Source organism: Lycium ferocissimum, chromosome 12 (assembly GCF_029784015.1).
Source record: "Lycium ferocissimum isolate CSIRO_LF1 chromosome 12, AGI_CSIRO_Lferr_CH_V1, whole genome shotgun sequence".
NCBI classification, from domain to species: Eukaryota; Viridiplantae; Streptophyta; class Magnoliopsida; order Solanales; family Solanaceae; genus Lycium; species Lycium ferocissimum.
In genome coordinates, this window is record NC_081353.1 from 6,626,355 (window position 1) to 6,645,639 (window position 19,285).

A 19,285-nucleotide genomic window follows, 5' to 3' on the forward strand; every position below is an offset into this window, starting at 1 on the left:
CGCTTTTATTAGGCCTTTATTGACTAGGCACACCCTTTCAAATATCATTTATTAAGAGTATCTTTACTAAATTGGTCTAATTGGTGTTCGGAGGTCATTTTTAAGTCGATCCAATATATTAGGGGTAATTTTAACTCTTTTCCATTTTTGGTAATACTAGTAAGCATTTCTTCATAGTCTGGTCTTAAAAGATTGTTAAACAGTTCATTTTCTCATTCTGTACATTTCAAGTCTCCGTTAATAGGATGTTATGCCTCTCATTTTGTTGATTATTACAGAAGGTTAAAATATCATTTTAAACACTTCGGAATTTTTTTGGAGTATGTACCTCAATAAATTTTCACAGATCGCCATGGTAATTTCTTCTCATTTAGCAAGTCATTTTTCTATTTAAAATTCGAGTGACTTCAGAATATAGATACCTATTTTCTGGTCTTCTGGTATTTCATCACTAAAATAACATACCCGATTATGTAACCCCACAAAGTGGTGTCTAATATTTCATCACTAGTTAACGAAAATTTTTAACAGAAATATTTCCGCAATGAAAAAGATTGATCTATCTGATGATCCAAGCATAAAAAGGTAAACTGCATTTGGGGGTAAAGTTTGCAGATGATCATTCCTTTTACCAAGTTTACAGTCATCTAACCGTTAGTAAAAAGCAAACACAATGTATCCACAAAACCAACATAATCAAAATACATGACCTGAGGAAATCAAGAATTCCCTCTGCTAATCCACGAGTAGTTTGTGGTACAAAACAGGTAATACAATACAATATTCTTCAGCCATATCATGATACTGCAAGCTCCAGCCTTCACGTAGTACCACAAAAAGAACAACTGGCAAGAACTCAAGTCAGTAGTTGTTTGAAAGGATACATGTCATGAGCGTCAATCCTAAACTTTTCTATACAACACAGCCTCCACAGACGATCCCCCTGCTGTTGAACAAAGAGTAAAGTAGAGATTGAACAAAGAGTCGATCAACAATCAACATAGTATGGTTTCCATATGTAAAGAAGTTACGAACTAGGAGTAATTTCATCAAATAGTTGAAAATATTGGCAGCGCATATTCAAAAGCTTCTATAAATATGTACTAACTATGAGTATGCCTATCATTAGTGAGAGCTGGCCATAGATGCCCTCAATACGAAAGCATATGGATAGCAAGATTCACATTCAGTGCATTTTTAAGATTTTGGATCTAACAGAACAAAACTGAAAAGCACTGAACAAAAAGCCAAATACATTTGCCTTGCTTTGTCTTATAACTTACAATAATCAGATAAAACTAAATCCAATTCATATGGTTTAGTGAAGCATAGATGCTAAGTTTCTTCTTAACCTGTTAAAGTAAGTAGTATAGTTCAAACATAAAAGTGGAACATACCACCTCCAAAGAAGAGGCAGTTTGCAATAAGTATCGGGCTTAATTAACATTGAAACTACATTTTTCACTTCATATCTTGTTTCCATGATTAGTATCATTTACAATGACCCTTGAGTTTTTGGGTTAACATCCCTCATTTCGGTAATTTAAATAAATAATGGAGTGAGTTCCATCTTGTGGTTCACACTAGATGAAGCATGACCTAAGTATCCAATTGTGCTGGTTATGTAAGCAATCAGGTTAATTCATAAGGATATTTATGTTATATGGTCCAATTCTTGTTGATAAACTACATCTAATAAAATTCTAAACTTACACAATTGAACAACCAGTGCTTCTACGCCTTTTCTTCCTCGCCACCTCCTTCCTCCTAGGAGGCTGAAGCACAACCTTGATTGCAGTGTCAAAAACAGCTTTCACATTCTGAAAGATACATAAAATAGTTTAGTGAAAAGGCAAATATCTTCAACTTCACAAGTGTTAGACTAATAGGGAAATTTTGGGTTGCAGCCAACACATTGTTGATGAGACTGAAGGTTGGTATTCTGGTAAGTTAATATTTAGCACACTTAAAATACCTGTTGAGTTTTTGAGCTGCACTCTATATAAGCTGCTGCACCAATTTGTTTTCTTAGCTCTTCCCCCTGCATTCAAGCCAATTAAGTTACCGATGTGACGTCTCTGTAGAGCATTTTCAAATTCTAAAATTATATATTCACGCACTTGGGCAGGTGTTATAATATTTGAGCCCATATGGTCTGCTAGATATCGATTATCTTCTCGAAGATCTGGCACAAAAGTAGAAAAGAATCAAGATCCCGTCTCTCCTTATCCAGCGGCTCCTAAAATACAGTAAACTCAAATTGTACTAATATCAGCTAAACACATACCTAATTTAGTTCCAACAAGCACAATTGGAACATTGGGTGCGAAACGACGAAGTTCAGGCATCCACTGCATTGAATTTATAATTAATTCAAACATTTGCATCATTGGCAGTGATACTAATAGAGAGTTGTTCTTTTCGACTAAAAAGAACATTTATGCTGATCTAAGCACTCCTCTTTCCTTTTTTTTTTTTTTTTTTTTCTTCTTTCTCTTCTTGAAGAATGAAAAGTAAGTCTAGGAAGGGAGTACCTTTTTTAGAACATTTTCATAGCTGGCCCTGCTGATTAAGGAGAAAGCTAATACAAAAATGTCTGCACCCCTATAGCTTAGAGGTCTCAGCCTGCTATAATCCTCTTGACCTTTACCACAAAGTTATAAAACCACAAGCAAAGCAAATACTTAAGTCCAATGTAAAAGCTAAGAAGTAAAATCAATTGGAAAGAAGTCAAATGATTACATAAAAGTAGAAGTACCTGCGGTATCCCACAATCCCAAATTAACAATGCTCCCATCCACAGCTACATTGGCACTAAAATTGTCAAACACAGTTGGAATATAGTCCTGCAACCAAAAGCCCCAAACACGTTATGACAGTACTGCTAAACTAGCTTAGCTACTTCCCTATAACCAACAGCAATCAAGAAAATCATATAAAGAGCAGCCCAGTGCACTAAGCTCCCGCTATTCGCGGGTTTGGCGAAAGGCTACGACAGGTTGTTTCGACGGCTCAAACCCGTGACCTACTAGTCACATAAAGGCAACTTTACCAGTTATGTCAAGGCTCCCTTTTAAAGGAGGGATGAGGACTTTCGAGGGTCACCCATCAGGACTGCTCTCGCCAAAGCACGCCCAAGAAAATCATATCACAATTTTTATTTTATTTTTGAAAACAAAAAATGGGAAAAAAAGGAAGTGGAAGGTGGTTTAACATCCAAAACCCAGAAAAGAAGAGACAATGAGTAGGAAAAAAAAAATAAGAAACTGCAACAAGTAAATCCATCAACAATGTAAAAGTCATCCAAGATGTTACCAAGTCAAATGTTGCTATAAAGATATTCCTATTTTGAGGAAAAAATTCATGAATGGCCAGATTAGAAGTAGCATATGTGGTTTGACTACAAAAAAGAGGGTTGTTTGGTATAGAAAAGAAGAAACTCACAGTAGGGAACTTGTTACTAGTGTAACAAATGAGCATGCAAGTCTTGCCAACAGCACCATCGCCTACAGTTACACATTTTATGAACTTTGAAGCACTCATCTCTTTCTCAAAGTTTGCACAGCTACTATGCACTTGTTGTATTTAAAAGGCTTTTCAAGTAAAAGTGAAAAGAAGGAAGAAGAAAAGGGAGAGGAGAAAGGAAAAGAAGAGCATCAAAGAAGGAAGGGAAGGACTATAGAATTTACTTGTCTTTTATTTATGATCTACATGAATAATAGAATATTTATTCTCTTTTTAATTTAGGATTATTTTAGAATATTTAATTTTCTTCTAGTCTAGTTACTATCCTAATTATAAAATTTTAATTTTTTTTTAATTTAGTATCTATAAAGAAATAATATATATATATATATATATATATATTTTTATTTTATTTTCTTTATTTCTCTATAAAAAAAGTAATTTTTTATTTTTCAATACAACAAAATAATTCAAAAATCAATATCAAGAATTATAATTTATTATCTTATAAATTTTTCGATTCCATGACAGTATCTTGAAGACCCCTGCAGACAGCAATAAGATAGAGATAGAGGACTCCTCTTCTAGTTTCAAGAAAAACACATTAAATATAGTTGCAGAGGGATAGAGAGATACAAGGGAGTCAAAGGAGTTTTCAAACCTCTCAATAAATTTGAAATAATAGTGAACAAATACACTATTGAGAAGTGACGGAAAAAAAGGATGTGGATGTGGATGTGGATGTGGATGGGCCCTCTTTTCAAACGGCTCAAAACGACTTTTGCGGGCAAGCTGGCTTCCATCTTTTGCTGCCATTCCACCACTCATTTGCTTCGCTAAATTATCACTCTTTTAAGCCAGGATAAATATTTGAACCTAGTATTAAGAAAATAAAAGTTAACTCGTGATCTTATCATGCTTCATCCGTTTTAATTAGTTTGTTTCAATTTGATTTGATACGGAGTTTAAGCAAATAAAAAAACTTTTAAATTTTATAATCTAAAACCGAAAAATACGTGTAATGTTTTGTCTTTCTTAGACAAGTCATGTAGGATGTTTAGTGTATAAAAATTAAGTAGGCGTTTGGTCATAGAAATCAATAAAAAAATCATTTTTTTTTTAAATAAGTTAGAATTGGAGTTGTGTTTGGTCATAGTTTTTACAAATAATATTCGGTTGTTGAAATGTACTTTTCCTAAAAAACATGAAATGTGATTTATACCTCCCAATTTCTAAAAACTAGCAAAACCACCCAAAGCAATTAATAAACATAACCAGTGCGAGAAATATGGAAAATATACTTGAGATCAGCTTATGGAGTGCTCAAAGCTGATGGTTTCTTTCCATCAAAAGGCTGCAATTGAGGCTTGCTGGTGTACACAAAAATATAGCATCTTTAAATATGGTTTTGTTGCACAATTCCCACCTTCTTCTTTTGCTTTTTAGCACATAATGTTCAATGTTGTTAGAGTGGAGAGCAACTGAGCAACATAAGTTGCCTCTGACTAGTGAAAAAAGTTGTATGAACTTTTAGGGGTAAAAATTGCAACATAAAAACCTTTGGGGTATAATTGAAAATAAAAAGCAAAAGTAAAGGTCCAAAACAAAAAATGGAAAAAGTGAAAAATAAGGTTTTGGTTGTTTTTCCAAATACAACTTGAAGTTGTATTTGGAATTTGTATGGCCAAACATCATAAAGTGAAAAAATATTTCGGAAAAAAGTGAATTCATGGCCAAACGGGCCCTAAGTATCACTAAATATAGAAAGTGACATTCTTTTTTAAATGGACTAAAAATAAAAAGTAAGATTAATAAATTGAAACGAAGGGAGTACCTTAATATGTGTGGTTGCAAGATTCTTAAAAGTTGTGATCTTAAATATGTTAGAAAATTTGTGTGACTATAAAAATTTGTGAATAAAGTTAAAATAAGAAATTTGAATTGAATTGTCACAAAATTTAAGTAAGCATTTGGACATGCGGTTTGAAACCATGAGATGAAACCAGCTTTTAGACATGCATTTCATCTCATGGTTTGAAACCCCAAATCATCCAAAAAGGTATGATTTGGGGTTTCAAACCATGGTTTCAAAAATTTTAAATATAAAACTTGACCCATAGGTTTATATTTTATAAAAAAAAAAAAAAAGACCCATAAGTTGGTAAATATTTTTAACAATTACTTCCACCAACCATTTACCAACCTCATTAACTTCCACCAACCTTTATTTATGTCTACCATGTGAGAGGATTATATTAAAAAGTAGTTACATTACTATTCATGTCAAAATTTTCGTTTTTATTGAACTAAAGTTTGATCAATTGATGTTGTATTTTTTAGAAAGGCCTTCCAGTAGCGTATTAATTTTGTTATGAACTATGACTTACTCATTTGGTAAGATTGTATAAGAATTTGGAATGTTTTGATAGTTTTCACAACTTGTGGGTTTTTATGTCTATAAGAGAAAATACAACTTAAGATATCCAAATTATATTGTCACGACCCAACCCCGTAGGCCGTGACTAGTGCCCGAGCTGGGCACTCGTACACACTCATTAATCAGAATTGGCATACAACTACTTACACATGTACAAAGATCATACGTAATCTCCGAATTGTCGCATGGACAAGCATATATATCACAGAAGCCAACAAGGCTATCATAAAGCATAGCGTCCCAAAATATATACAAACGCGAGCCGACAAGGCCTCCGCCAAGAACGGGACCGCCCAAAACATAAAACATATGAACACATCTCGAACAAGAATATACACAACCCACATATATGTCTACGTACCCCAAGAGTAACAACAATTATATGACGGGACGGGGCCCCGCCGTACCCCCCGAATAAACATATACATACGCAACGGAAGAATATGTACTCAAAATATAGGCTCCGAACAAAAGGAGCACCCAAAGTAGTATAATAGATGTCCTAGACCGGCATGGATCACCAAGATGGGTGTCGTACCGCGGCATGAAACGCAACTTCGAAGAAAGTGGGGTCAAGACGGAATATGTACCGAGTATGCAAGCGAGTGAAACACAAGAAAACAGAATCGAATCGGAACCGAAGTACAAGAATAAGTACAATATGCAAAATACCAAAATATTTAGTTTCGAAACATCAATCATGCATGGGGCTCAGGGAACATGGTCGCCACCCCGTCATCTGGCGCCATAACACCAGAAGGTTTCATATCTCCATAACCCGGCATATCCCATAACACCTCATAACGCCATAACACATCATAACACCAAAATATAAACGGAACCCGGCCCTCTAGCGAGGAGCTCGGTGAACCGTAACACATCATATCCTCGAATATAACATAGTGCGCACGACAACATAACCGGCCGGGACTCGCGAAAGATACAACAAGATGCACGCAGCAGTCGTGAGTAACCATATGCATAAAATCATCATTACGGACTCCATAAATAAATAGACTAACCATACTCGGGGTCGGGATGATAGCCATACTAAGTTCTTTCAAAAGTCGTCTTTAACTATACAAAGGAAAGTCGCGGGACCCACGGACAAGTATCAACCCAATCCGGGCCCGCCTATGAAAGTTAGAGTCATTATACGCTACCGAACCTCCTACGAGCATATCGAGGCGATCCGGTTCTGTCTACGAAAGTTACGGCCATTATTAGACATAGAATCCTTTAAGGACAAAAATCTTTATACAACATTTGAAATCCAATCATATCAAAGACATAAGGGCCATAATTCTACTACATTAAGAAGGCCAACATTAAGAGGCGAATAAGAATCGTAGACATGCTCGGATTGCAAGAATAGAGTTACCCCGAGGCTCGTGTCATAGCCTACTTACAACTAAGACATGCCAAAAGAAGGAAAGGTTAGGCTTTACATACCTCGTCCGCTCTCAAAGCTAATCCAAACCTAAGTCTCGGGCTCCCCAAGATCTGCAATAACGTCATTACATACCAAACATTAGCTATAAACACTTAGGGATTCAATCCCAAACTAACACTTAATTCTATATAAATTTGGGCAGCATTTCCCCTATAAATTCAACAACCCCGAGAATTCAACTCGGCCAAATCATCAACAACAATACCAACAACCATGTTTACAACATCAACAATCAATTCAAAATGCATTCTAACATTAAATACTCTTTTCTACATAATTCAACAACATTCCATTATATTCAATTCAACTACATACATTCAAGCCAACATCCACACTCACATGTTCAAATACTAATCCGAGATCATTCAAACACGATTCAAGAACACTTCAAACAATCCGCACAACATTCAAAACAACCCAACCAACATTCCATTCTACCCGAAACCATCCTAAACCCGAGAACAACAACAACAACACGTTCCTCTCTTCCAAATTCATGAATTACATCAACAACCCACACGTTAACAATGTCATTTTCATAAATATGAAATCTACATTAAAATCACGTTACTCCCAAATCAGCCCACGACACTTACAATTTCAACTTGAATCATTAAACTTTCATTATCAACATAGAACCCATAACGCTAACAACCAAAATACTACCACAAAATTAATTCATTCCTTGGCATACAAGTGAGGCCATATTCGGCCACCACCCCAACCTACCAACTTCATGATTCTCATCCATTTCAACACACTACAACAACCAAACATGCTAAATAGAATTAATTCATCACTCCTACACAACACACACCTACACCTGCTACAAGCCATACACACGCTCAACTTCAACATGCAATATTTCATGAGTTTCATCCATTTTCACATTCTACAACATACACAAATCATCCATAACATATGTAAAAGAAGATTAAACCTTACCTTTTCTTCTTAACTTCACAACTTGGCTAGGGTTGCAAACGATAAAAACGAGTGGTTTGTTTGTTCCAACAAGAACTCCACGTTAACAAGGACCCTTCAATGGTTGGAATTGCTAGAAGAAAATAATTTTTTGATCAATATTTTTGGACCTCAAATTTTTCCACCATGGCCGAATGGTCTTCAACTTTTGTTCTCCAAGGTTCTCAAATTTTCTAAGTGTGGAAGATGAAGAGTGTGACTAATTAGTCATCTTTTGTACACTTATATGAATTATACAAGTGTACCATGGCCCACACATGGGTTGGATCAATTAAATTTGGCCAAACCATGCGTGGGAGCCGCACCAATGCCACACGGCCAACATGGCCTTTAATTTCATGAATTCTCAACTTTTAAATATTCACTTTTAACCCCAAATTTCCCTTAATATCTCATGCCAATAAAATCATAAACAACTTATGCCTTAAAACAAAATCGTGGTTAAAAGTCTCTACTTCGTATCCCGGAATAGTCTTGTCCCTAACTTATCATGGTTAACTCGGATTGTCCCAATGTACAAAATACGGGATATAACATATATGTCCAAACATAATTTCAAATCATGTCCAAACGGCTCCTAAAAATAGGTCATTCTAAACTAAAGAGGAAACAAGATCACACAAACTAAAATAAATCTATTTAAAAAGGAATGACATGTTTTTTATAATTGAAAACTCTTACATCTAACTTCTCATTCGGTCTCAGAGGCAAACACTTACATCTATAGAAACTTCATGTCACATTTAAGATTATAAGTTCAAAGGAGTCATTTTTGCGGATAAGTTATATTAGGATTATAACATGAAAATTATAATGCGGGATTAATACTAACGAGATTATTCACGGATACACTTTTTTTAGATGTTTGGTTCAAACATTGAATTTAAAATTAATATATGGGACTAGGGTGACAAAGTTAGCCCAAACATGACCTACCCAACTTGTTCAAATTTGGCCAGATCATTGACCTCTCTATTTGTTAACTCAGCCCATTTCAATCCGCTCAATTCAGCCCATTCTAAAATTCAAGTATTATGTAGCCTAAACAGACCCACGAGAGATCTTGTCAAAATACTTTAATTTTTTTTCTTGATATGTGTCATAATTAAAAAAAAATTGTTAGGCACTTAAGCAAGTTATAAAAAAACAAACAAAGAAATTAAAACTTGGTAAGAATTGGACGGATGACTTATGACCCATTTCTTAACCCATTTCAGCTCAAGTAATTTAATTTGTCCGAAGTCAGACTAACCCGCCCATTTGATACCCTTAATATGGGTCTAATATTAAGATATGTGATTGATTGTGTAATAGACAAATTTGGATAAACTTTTATTTCCAATTCTAACTGATAAACTTTTATTTTAGAAGCAGAGTTTTGGATAAAAACACTTTTGTTATTCGATTATTTTTTCGCGTGATTAGCTATTCCAAGATGGTTATTCCGACATTGAGTATTGTATAACAAATAAACTAAAATTGTGGTATAACTAATGATGTAATTGCTTTTCCAGGAAACAAAAATCCAACGGAACATGGAATTAATTCCACATTTTATCTCATGCTTATTATCTTTTGTTGCATGAACCAAACTACTCATAAGTATATTTTTGATATATGCCAAAATATCTTTTTCTTTCTTAAATTCATGTATGGTTAACTATCGCTATATAAAATGAAATAGATTTAAGTATTTATTTTCCCTTTTGTATCATTATAATAATATTATAAATGTTAAATCGTTCTGTAGATTAAAAATAAACTTGAGTTTAAAGGAGTGAGGAGTAACACTAAATCCTACTCATTCTTTGCTTCATCGTAAAATGGACTAATTATGACTTTCTTGTGGAGGTGATTCCTGTCCTCGAGTCTTGACCAGATTCTACATCCTTCAGTCCATTACTCCATTTTGTTCGTGCTATTTTTCGGTTTTTGGTTAAACATATGGAATGTATATTAATAAAAAATAAGCAGAACCACTGTTCAAGGAATTTTTTTAAATTTTTTTTTATGGGGAAAGGCTTAAATATATTTTGGATGATATGATTTAGAGCAATGTATCATCCATTAAGGAAAAGTACTATATTTTTGCTCTTATCATTACATAATAGGCTCAATTATGCTTTTCTCGGCCGATGGAAGTAAAATAGCTAATTTTAAAATTGTTTCTTTTAATTTTTTTTGTTAAAATAAAGTTACATTGATTTATTTAAATCTGCCACCCCGCGCCTCCCCACCCCCAACCCCCACAATTAAATCCTTCCTGCAAAGTTTAGGAGTATATTTAGTTCTTGTCGCAAAATTCAGGGACAAATTTGAATACTCCAAATTCAACACCTTCTTCTCCAATATATTATTCTCAGACTGAAGAGTTTTTTCTTTTCTTTTCAAATTGAAGACGTGTTACATCCCGTATTTTTGTGCGTTAGAAAGCGTACAAGTTAGATGACATTAGTAGCGGAAAATGCAGTTATCCACAAGTTTATGGGTGGTTAGAAGGATAGGTACGGATATGTCGTAAGGATTAGAAGTTAAACGAATCAAAGAAAATAAGTTTCGTTGAGGTTCGACATTTATTTGAACGAGATACAGTCCAAGCCATAATACCCCGTATTTTTGGACTAGGAAATTGAACCGTCAACATTAGCAAATTTTGCTGAGCTCGGAGGATTTGGTCATATTCAAGCATGAAAATCAAGAACTCAGTGTATACAAGGAATGAAGTCCCGAAATATTTTAAGGTAAAAAGTGTGACGACGAACTATGTCACATGATCATGATAATGGGTATATGGAGTACGTTAAAGGTAATCACTATTTAAGTGAATTGAGATCAAGAAATTAATTATGTATATTGTTAGTTAAATGGAGAATTATAGTGGAAGATAGAAGAATTAAATAAAGCTATTTTTGGATAATTAAGGGAACAACATGTCCACGTGTCACCATGGGAGAAAAGTAACAAAGTGACTATGCATTTAATGGGTTGTAAGTGGCATATTTGAAAGGATGAGACTTAACTTGCTAGGATGTGGACCCCGCGGTCAATAATTATATGGCATCATTTTAGAGCTCATTTCTCTTATTATGTAAACATATGCAGCAATTTTCTAGAATTAAAGGAGTTCATAAGAAAAGTTGGCTGCAACTATACGCTGAAAATAGTGAAGGATCTTTTTCCTCTCTCCTTTTAGTCCTTGATGTGCAGCATCTAAATACTTAGTAGCAACAATGATTATTTCCCTTTAGAGCAGCAACGTGCTATACAAATATAGCAGCAACATTAATTCTCCCTTTGAGATTAGTAACAATGTTTCTTTCCAATTTAGACTTTTAGCTAAACGATTGTGTTTCTCAAGAAAGGTAGCAGCAACGTACTACTGTTTTCATAAGCTGCAACTTGACGTTGCATTTTACAGATGAAATGTATAATTTTTTCTCAAGAACAATATTTGGATTTTGAGCACCGCTTCGATCTCGTTGTTCCGATTTGTCGTGTTGTTGAATTCGAGCTTTCTTCAAAGTAGAGTAAGATTGAAGAAGAGTAGTTCTTGGCATATAAGGTAAGAATTCTCCTATTCTTGATATATTTAAGTTCGTCCGAGTCATAGCTAAATTGTGGGAGGAGAAATATGGAGTTAATTGCGGGAAATCGGATAACTTATTGTTGTTGTTGTGTGGGCTGATTTAAGGTATATTTTTGGGTTGTGTTGTGGCTGGAAATGGTTGGAGTAACTTAAGTATATTGTTGTTGATATATGGAGTTTGGGAAATGAGAAGAACGTGGGAGATGTTGCCCATTTCGTTTTAGGATAAGTTAAGTTTTCGCTATACGATTAAGAGAATCGTTTGTATGGTTAACGATAGTATCATTGTTGTTATCATATAGGTCGAGGAGCATATACGAGTTGAGTTCTTGAGCCATTGAGCTAAGACCAGGTATGTTAAGGCTATTTCTTTTTTTTCATTGGCATGATTCCTTCTTATTGAGCCACCTTTGGTTATTCGCACAAAGACGTGCTATTTGCAGAGATCTTACTAAGGGTTACCATGATCCTATTGTGATATTTCTCCTTTAGTGAGAACGAGTATAAGGATAGCCGAGTATGTAAGACACTAGCATGATGGTAAGAATGGTAATTGCGAATGTTACTTACATGTTTCTATGTTACCTTAGAATTACTATTACATGAGTATATATATATATATATATATATATATATGCCTGGCCTAGGGCCATGGAGTTGTTGCCTGACCGACGGGTCATGGAGTTGTGCACACCTGACCTACGGGTCACGGAGTTGGTTATACCTGGCCTATGGGTCATGGAGTTATCTATGCCTGACCTCCGGGTCACGGAGTTATATTTCTAGAGTTATGTTATCTTGCCTTAGACGAGAGGCAACCCAAGTGGAGTACCTCCAGATGCTTTCTTGAGATATTCAGAGTATAGCTTGTTATTTCATTTCAGTTGTTATCTTGCCTTACATATTCAGTACATTATTCGTACTGACACCCCTTTTGCTGGGGGCGCTGCATTCATGCCTGCAGGTACTCCAAGCTCACAGAAAAAAGGAAATCTTTTACACCGATGTATCGTACTTTCTCGACCGATAGACAGACTGGTAGACCTTCCCAGTAGGCAGGATCTGATGATTAGTGAGCTTCTTTTTGTCACGACCCAACCGGAGGGCCATGACGGGCACCCGATGCTAACCCACCCCGGTACCTCTTATCGTACATTTTTATTCACATCTAGGTGAGCCACATGGCTTACTCATAATTTACATACATCAATAGTGCTAATCTCGTTGGGCAACAACACATTTATATCATCATCAATAACAATGCCCATATCTGTATACACAAGCCGATAAAGCTATCAAAATAATATGCAAAATATGAGCCGACAAGGCTACAAGACATCTAACCATACACAACTGTCTACGAGCCTCTACGAAGAGTAGGTAACATCATATAGGCGGGACAGGACCCCGCCGTGCCCATATGTATGTACACAAAAAGAATAATACCAAAAGCTATAGCTCCGGATGAAATGGAGTTCCTCTATGTAGTCCCCGAATAAGAAAGCTAAGGATCAAGCCTGTCTCCCTGGCCACCTGCGGGCATGACGCAACGTCCACAAACAAAAGGACATCAGTACGAATAATGTACTGAGTATGTAAAGCATAATCAACATCATAGTAGAAGCATAATAGACAACACGAGAAATAACATAAGGTGGGAGAATCAGGAGGTAATAGAGTCATTTGTAATAGAGTCATATATATATATATATATATATATATACATCTACATATATATACATATATATATATACATATACATACATATACATATATATATATATACATACATATACATATATATATATATATATATATATATATATATATATATATATATATATATATATATATATATATATATATTCGTATTCGTATTCGTATTCGTATTCGTATTTGTATCCATATTCATATTCGTAGCATAGCCGACCATGAAGGTTCGGTGTTTCACATACCCGGCCATGACAAGGCTCGGTGATTATACGTACCTGGTCCTACCAAGGCTCAGTGTTATCCGTACCCAACTGCAGTGGTGTGCGCGCAATAGATACCATACCCGGCCATATAAGCTCGGTGTTACATAATAGTCATACATACTTAAACATATATATATATATATATAAATAGGAACCCATAAGCATCATCAACATTATTACCATTATCATTTTCGTTACGTCTATCCTTAGAGGATTAACTATCATATAAGGATGCAATAGAACCATGAAAGTATCAAGGATCATTTGAAATCTTAGAGATAGAGTCATTTGGAGACATTATGGAGCTCATGAAAGGATGCATATAGCAAGGGAACCATGCCTTGATGAAATAAGGGCTAGCCTTACATACCTCTTTGTCTTCTTAACTATTTACGATCACCGTCGAAGCTTGAATAATCTATATTTAGAAGGATTCATACTATGGTTAAGCCTTAATGATACTTTTAAACCCAAACTAGAATAACTCATGATCTAGCAAAAATTGGGCAGCATTTCCCCTATTTTGTCAACTTCCACCATTTCACAAAACAACTCCCAAACATCCATAATACACTCACAATATCATAATCAAGTAATCACATTACATTAAGCCTTCAATATTCATCCTTATGTTCAACTTATGCCAATAACTTTACACCCATTTTAGCACATTTTCATATAATGCTTCTTCGTCACCATTATTACCTTCCATAACATGATTATATCCGTATCATACTAAGAATCATGACTCAATATAGTTCACTACTCATAAACATCATAAAAACTACATTTAGACTTCATTTTCTACTTTCTTCTTCTACCCAAGTTTTGCTACAACCAAACATTCTCATTAACATGAAATAAACATGGAAACTAACTTTTTGTCCCATAGAAACAAGCTTTGGAGCAACTATCAAATTTTGCAAAAACCCTAGCCGCAATGTCTAAGTTTTCTTGAAACCTACCAACCCTAAGAAGCCTTCTAACACATGAACTCTTTGATTCTTGCTATTTGATCTTTATAATCTCTTGGGTTTGGGTAAAATATGTTTGGAGAAGGGTTTTGGAGCTTTGGAGAGTTTGGATGAAATGTGGGAAATGAAATGAGTAAGGGTCGTTCCCCTTTATAAAATAAAATCTGACCCAACCCGATTATACGGCCTATTATACGGGCCGTACAATTTATATGGTCCGTATAATTGGACCGTATAATCATACCAGGGATCACCCTTCTCTGGACAAAACCTACGGACCCTTATACGGGTCGTATAATTTATACGGTCCGTACAACTGCAGAATTACGATTTTCGTTCTCGTCGACTTGTTTGACTTCCAATCCTCATGGAACCTTCTTGACACTTATATAACACTTCATTAACAATACAATAGGCCCTATAGCATCCCCTTAAGATATTTCTAAATAAACATTAACTCAATTATAGCGGAAACCTTTCCGAACATGACTGACATTTCGTTCCCTTCAGCAAACTAGACTTCACATATTCGTATGACTTCGAAATCTTATAGTATGCACCTTAAGCTATCTAATACTTCCCTTAATCTCATAAGGATTTCATACTCACCTTAACCTCACATTAGCCTATCCACAAGGCAACACATACGAAATTTTCGAGGTCTAACACCTTTGTTCGGAGTTGCCAGGTCTATGTGGAGTCTTCCTTTTGTGTCTATGGACATGATAGGTAGGTCGGGGCCCTGTCCCCTCCATGATTCAGTTATGCTGCTCTAGAGGCTTGTAGACGAGTCATGTATATAGTGTGAAGTGTGATAGCCTTGCCGGCTCGTTTATACCTATTTCGGTATTGTTGGTTCTGTACTATCCTAGCAACCTCGTCGGCTTGCTCAGTTATATATATATATATATATATATATATATATATATATATATATATATATATATATATGTTTTGGGTGTGTGTGCCCAGTTCAGACGAGATAGTCAGTGCTTATGTTTATCCAGATTGTGGCCTTGTCGGCCGGTTGGTATTGTCTGTGTGCAGGTAGGCCCTATCGGCCTAAGTTGAGGGTTATCCCTCCAGAGTTACAGGTATAGAGTGGTTCGCTCGGGCCGAGTGTGGCACCGGGTGCCGGTTACGCCTCTTTAGACTTGGGTTGTGACAAGACGGCATTTATAACTCTAGGAGGAATTCATCATCCTCTCATTCCACCAACCGCATTTTCTGTCATGCCAAGAATATGTAAATAAAATTAACCCAAATCCTCTACCAAGGTAGTGTGCATAAATCTGGATATCAAGAAGTAACGAACCCGTGATGAAATTTTCTTATCTCATGTTGCGAACACTTGGAAAAATATCTACCGGCATTTAATAGAGTCTAAACCGTAAAATGGTAGGCATTAATTCCACAACGACACTTCCTCTTTGAAGCTTTCAAGCAATTTCTTCAGCGAATCGAATCAGAAAAAAATGAGGAAGAAGAACATAAATTAAACCCTGAAATTAAATGAGAATTGAAGAGGTGACCGAAATTATCAAAATCCTAGTCAGAGTTAAATAGGGATCCATTTGAAAGGTCACTTTGTAATTGAATTTGAATGTAATTAGATGTAATTATATAATTTGGAGTTTTTTTGTGTAATTGTGGAGAAGTAATTATTTTACAATTTTCGGTGAGGTGAAAATTGATAGTAATTAAATCGTGTAATTACCAAATGACCTTTTAATTATTTTTCTTTATTATTTTTCAATATTATACTGTTTTTAAGGGAAGATTCTTTCTCTCGATTTATTTCCTCTTTTCAATTTTTTATTTCAACAAGAAGCCACTTTGTTGCTTTATTACACAAACATAGTACCTTATATCTCCTTATATTTTTTATCGTTTTAATTTTCTTATTGGACATTCAATCTTAATACAGTTATACAAGTAATATTTGTAGGTTGATATCCTAGTGATTATAATAAACTTGATGACTTTCTATATGTTTGTATCTTTTTATGAGTTTCTATATTCTAAGTATCTTATTTTCCCTTTATTATTTTTGTTGAAATGATTATTTTATCTAATGAATTTTGATTGATGATTATGATAATCTAAAGATAATATGATATGTTATTATTATTTTTATAATTTTTTACAAATTTTATTGTAGATAGATTGAGAAGTGGCGTTTGTATTTTGTTTAATAGATAGTTCTAACTCTTTTATCTTCTATTCGTTAATAATATAAATATTTTACTATAGAAAGATACTTTGTAAACTCATGTCTATTTTTTCTTTTAAAAATAAAACGTGCAATAAATCATGAATATCCTATTATTTTCTATAAGTTGATAAAAAATTTAAATTGTTATTAGATTTTTTTAAAATTAATTCAAGTTAAGTATTATTTATTTGAAAGATACTGATTATTCTTTACGATATTTTTTATCAATTAATAATTATCTAATATATTTACAAAACAAATATGCATTTTAATTATTTATAATAAATAAAATAACTAGCTTTTATTTTAAAATAAACAAATAATTTACCATGTAATTACTAAACATGGTATTACAGTATTTCAGGGAGTCAAAAAGTGTTCTCGTGTTTGCCTTTTACCTAGCTAATAACCTATACCCATTCAACCAGAAGACTATAGTAGTTTTAAAAAGAAATAGTAGTATTAGCTTTGGCTTCCTCCATAAGACTTTGATTATATAAACTAGAACTCCAAACAACGTGCCACTGTAATGCGGATACCAATAACAGACAACAAGTGACAGACAAAATCCAGCCCCATTTGTTTTTTTAAATATCCTTTTTGGGGCCTCTCCCAACTCCAAGACACAAATTTACTGCTATTATTTCGTTCTTTTCTGTGACAAGACAAAATTTTTAGTTATCCAGAGGTGTCGAAGCTCCAAAAAGTTACACTAAATTACAATTGTCCAATGCTAAACTTCACTAAAATTGTATAAGCACCAAACATGCGCTATTTATACTCTTCTATCATGTCAATTGAAACATAAGTAATGTCCCACCCGTCAAACAAATTTTAGATCATAAGTTGCTCTCCCATTTCCCCTTCCCCTACCCACTATGTAATTAATTTTTTTTTAAAAAAGATCATAAGTTGTAATTATGAGTTTTAGTGAGACCACTTCGTGATACTAAAGAAAAGGAACACGGCAAAAAGAAAGACAAAGATTCACTAGACATTTTCTTTTTCTTTCCAATTCAATGACTAATTTGTGGGGTGGAACTTATTGGTTCAATTTAAAACTTGTCAAGATGCTCTCCAATCAAATTTCTACACGCTGAAATAAATTGGGTGGATTTTGAAATTATCATTTAGAGGTCTTGCTATTAGTTAACTAATTCGATTTTCTTATTACGTGTAGAACAGACAAATCCAATTTTGCTTAGTACAGATAGTAGTTCCTTTTTTTTGTTTGTTAAATATTTATAAAGATTTCATGGATGAATCGTCATTGCAGTTAGAAAATAATGGACAGTAGCTATTCCAAAATTTCATATCGATGGTTGCAAATCAGGAAGACTGACGCACAGAGTTTTGGCTTATTTGTTGTCCATTTTTTCTTCACTTTAAACTCTTTAATTATTAAGACCTCTTGAAGAATGTGAATTGTTTGTCACTATACATGAGAGTCTCTCTTTGTAGGATACTTGGCTAAAGTGTGATCTGTTAGCCCATAAGCAAGTACTATGACAAAGCAGTTGTTGCTCATCGACACATCAACGTTACCACTAATTTCCGTCCAATTTTTGCATGTACTGCCTTAAGTAGAACATGTTTAATGTTTTGGCAAGAAACTACCAGTTAATGAAGTGTCAAAACATAGTTGGCTGTTTCAAAGTTATTCATGTTACACTTCAGTTCTTGTTAAATTTTAGTTAGGGGTTAATATGCATTGACTCTACTTGTTTTAATTTTATTTCTTCTTCACTTTGTTGCTGCCTCGTCTCTTTTTTACATATATACCAGCAATGAGCTGAGATTATCATCAATTTCAAATACCTTCAGCTAAATTTAACTAATTAGTTTGGTTTCTTGTTAACGGGGGCAGAGTTAGTCCGTGCATTATGGGTTCGGCTGAAGAGACAATGGCCAAATGAGCCTCCAACTTTTGACCGAAATCTCAACTACACACCAAACCTTTGCGGGGATCCTATGACCATCCTAGTCATTTTTAAAGTGAAATAATTTGCTCCCTGAAACGCTATACTCAGATCTAAAGTATGCAGTGAAATACACGCACCAACCAGCATTTAACACGTGTATGTTTCATTTAAATCCGTTTTTTTATTAATTTTTCCCTAGTTCTTTTCTTTCTAACATACTTCCACCATTTTTCCACCGCTAAAAAATTTCAAAGCTCCAAATTGAAGAAAAAA

The 19,285-nt window shown here is 34.5% G+C and overlaps 1 protein-coding gene across 1 annotated transcript; it reads right to left on the reverse strand.

Annotated features, from left to right (window-relative positions):
- Positions 1-595: 595 nt before the first annotated feature.
- On the reverse strand, positions 596-3,782 carry LOC132040514 (rac-like GTP-binding protein ARAC7). Its single transcript, XM_059431168.1, has 8 exons — positions 3,445-3,782; positions 2,759-2,846; positions 2,535-2,644; positions 2,288-2,351; positions 2,121-2,185; positions 1,976-2,041; positions 1,714-1,820; positions 596-946 (listed from the first exon to the last, which is right to left on the reverse strand). Exons 1-8 carry the CDS (start codon positions 3,541-3,543, stop codon positions 913-915), a joined length of 633 nt encoding a protein of 210 aa, XP_059287151.1. The 5' UTR covers positions 3,544-3,782; the 3' UTR covers positions 596-912.
- Between the last annotated feature and the right edge of the window lie 15,503 nt (positions 3,783-19,285).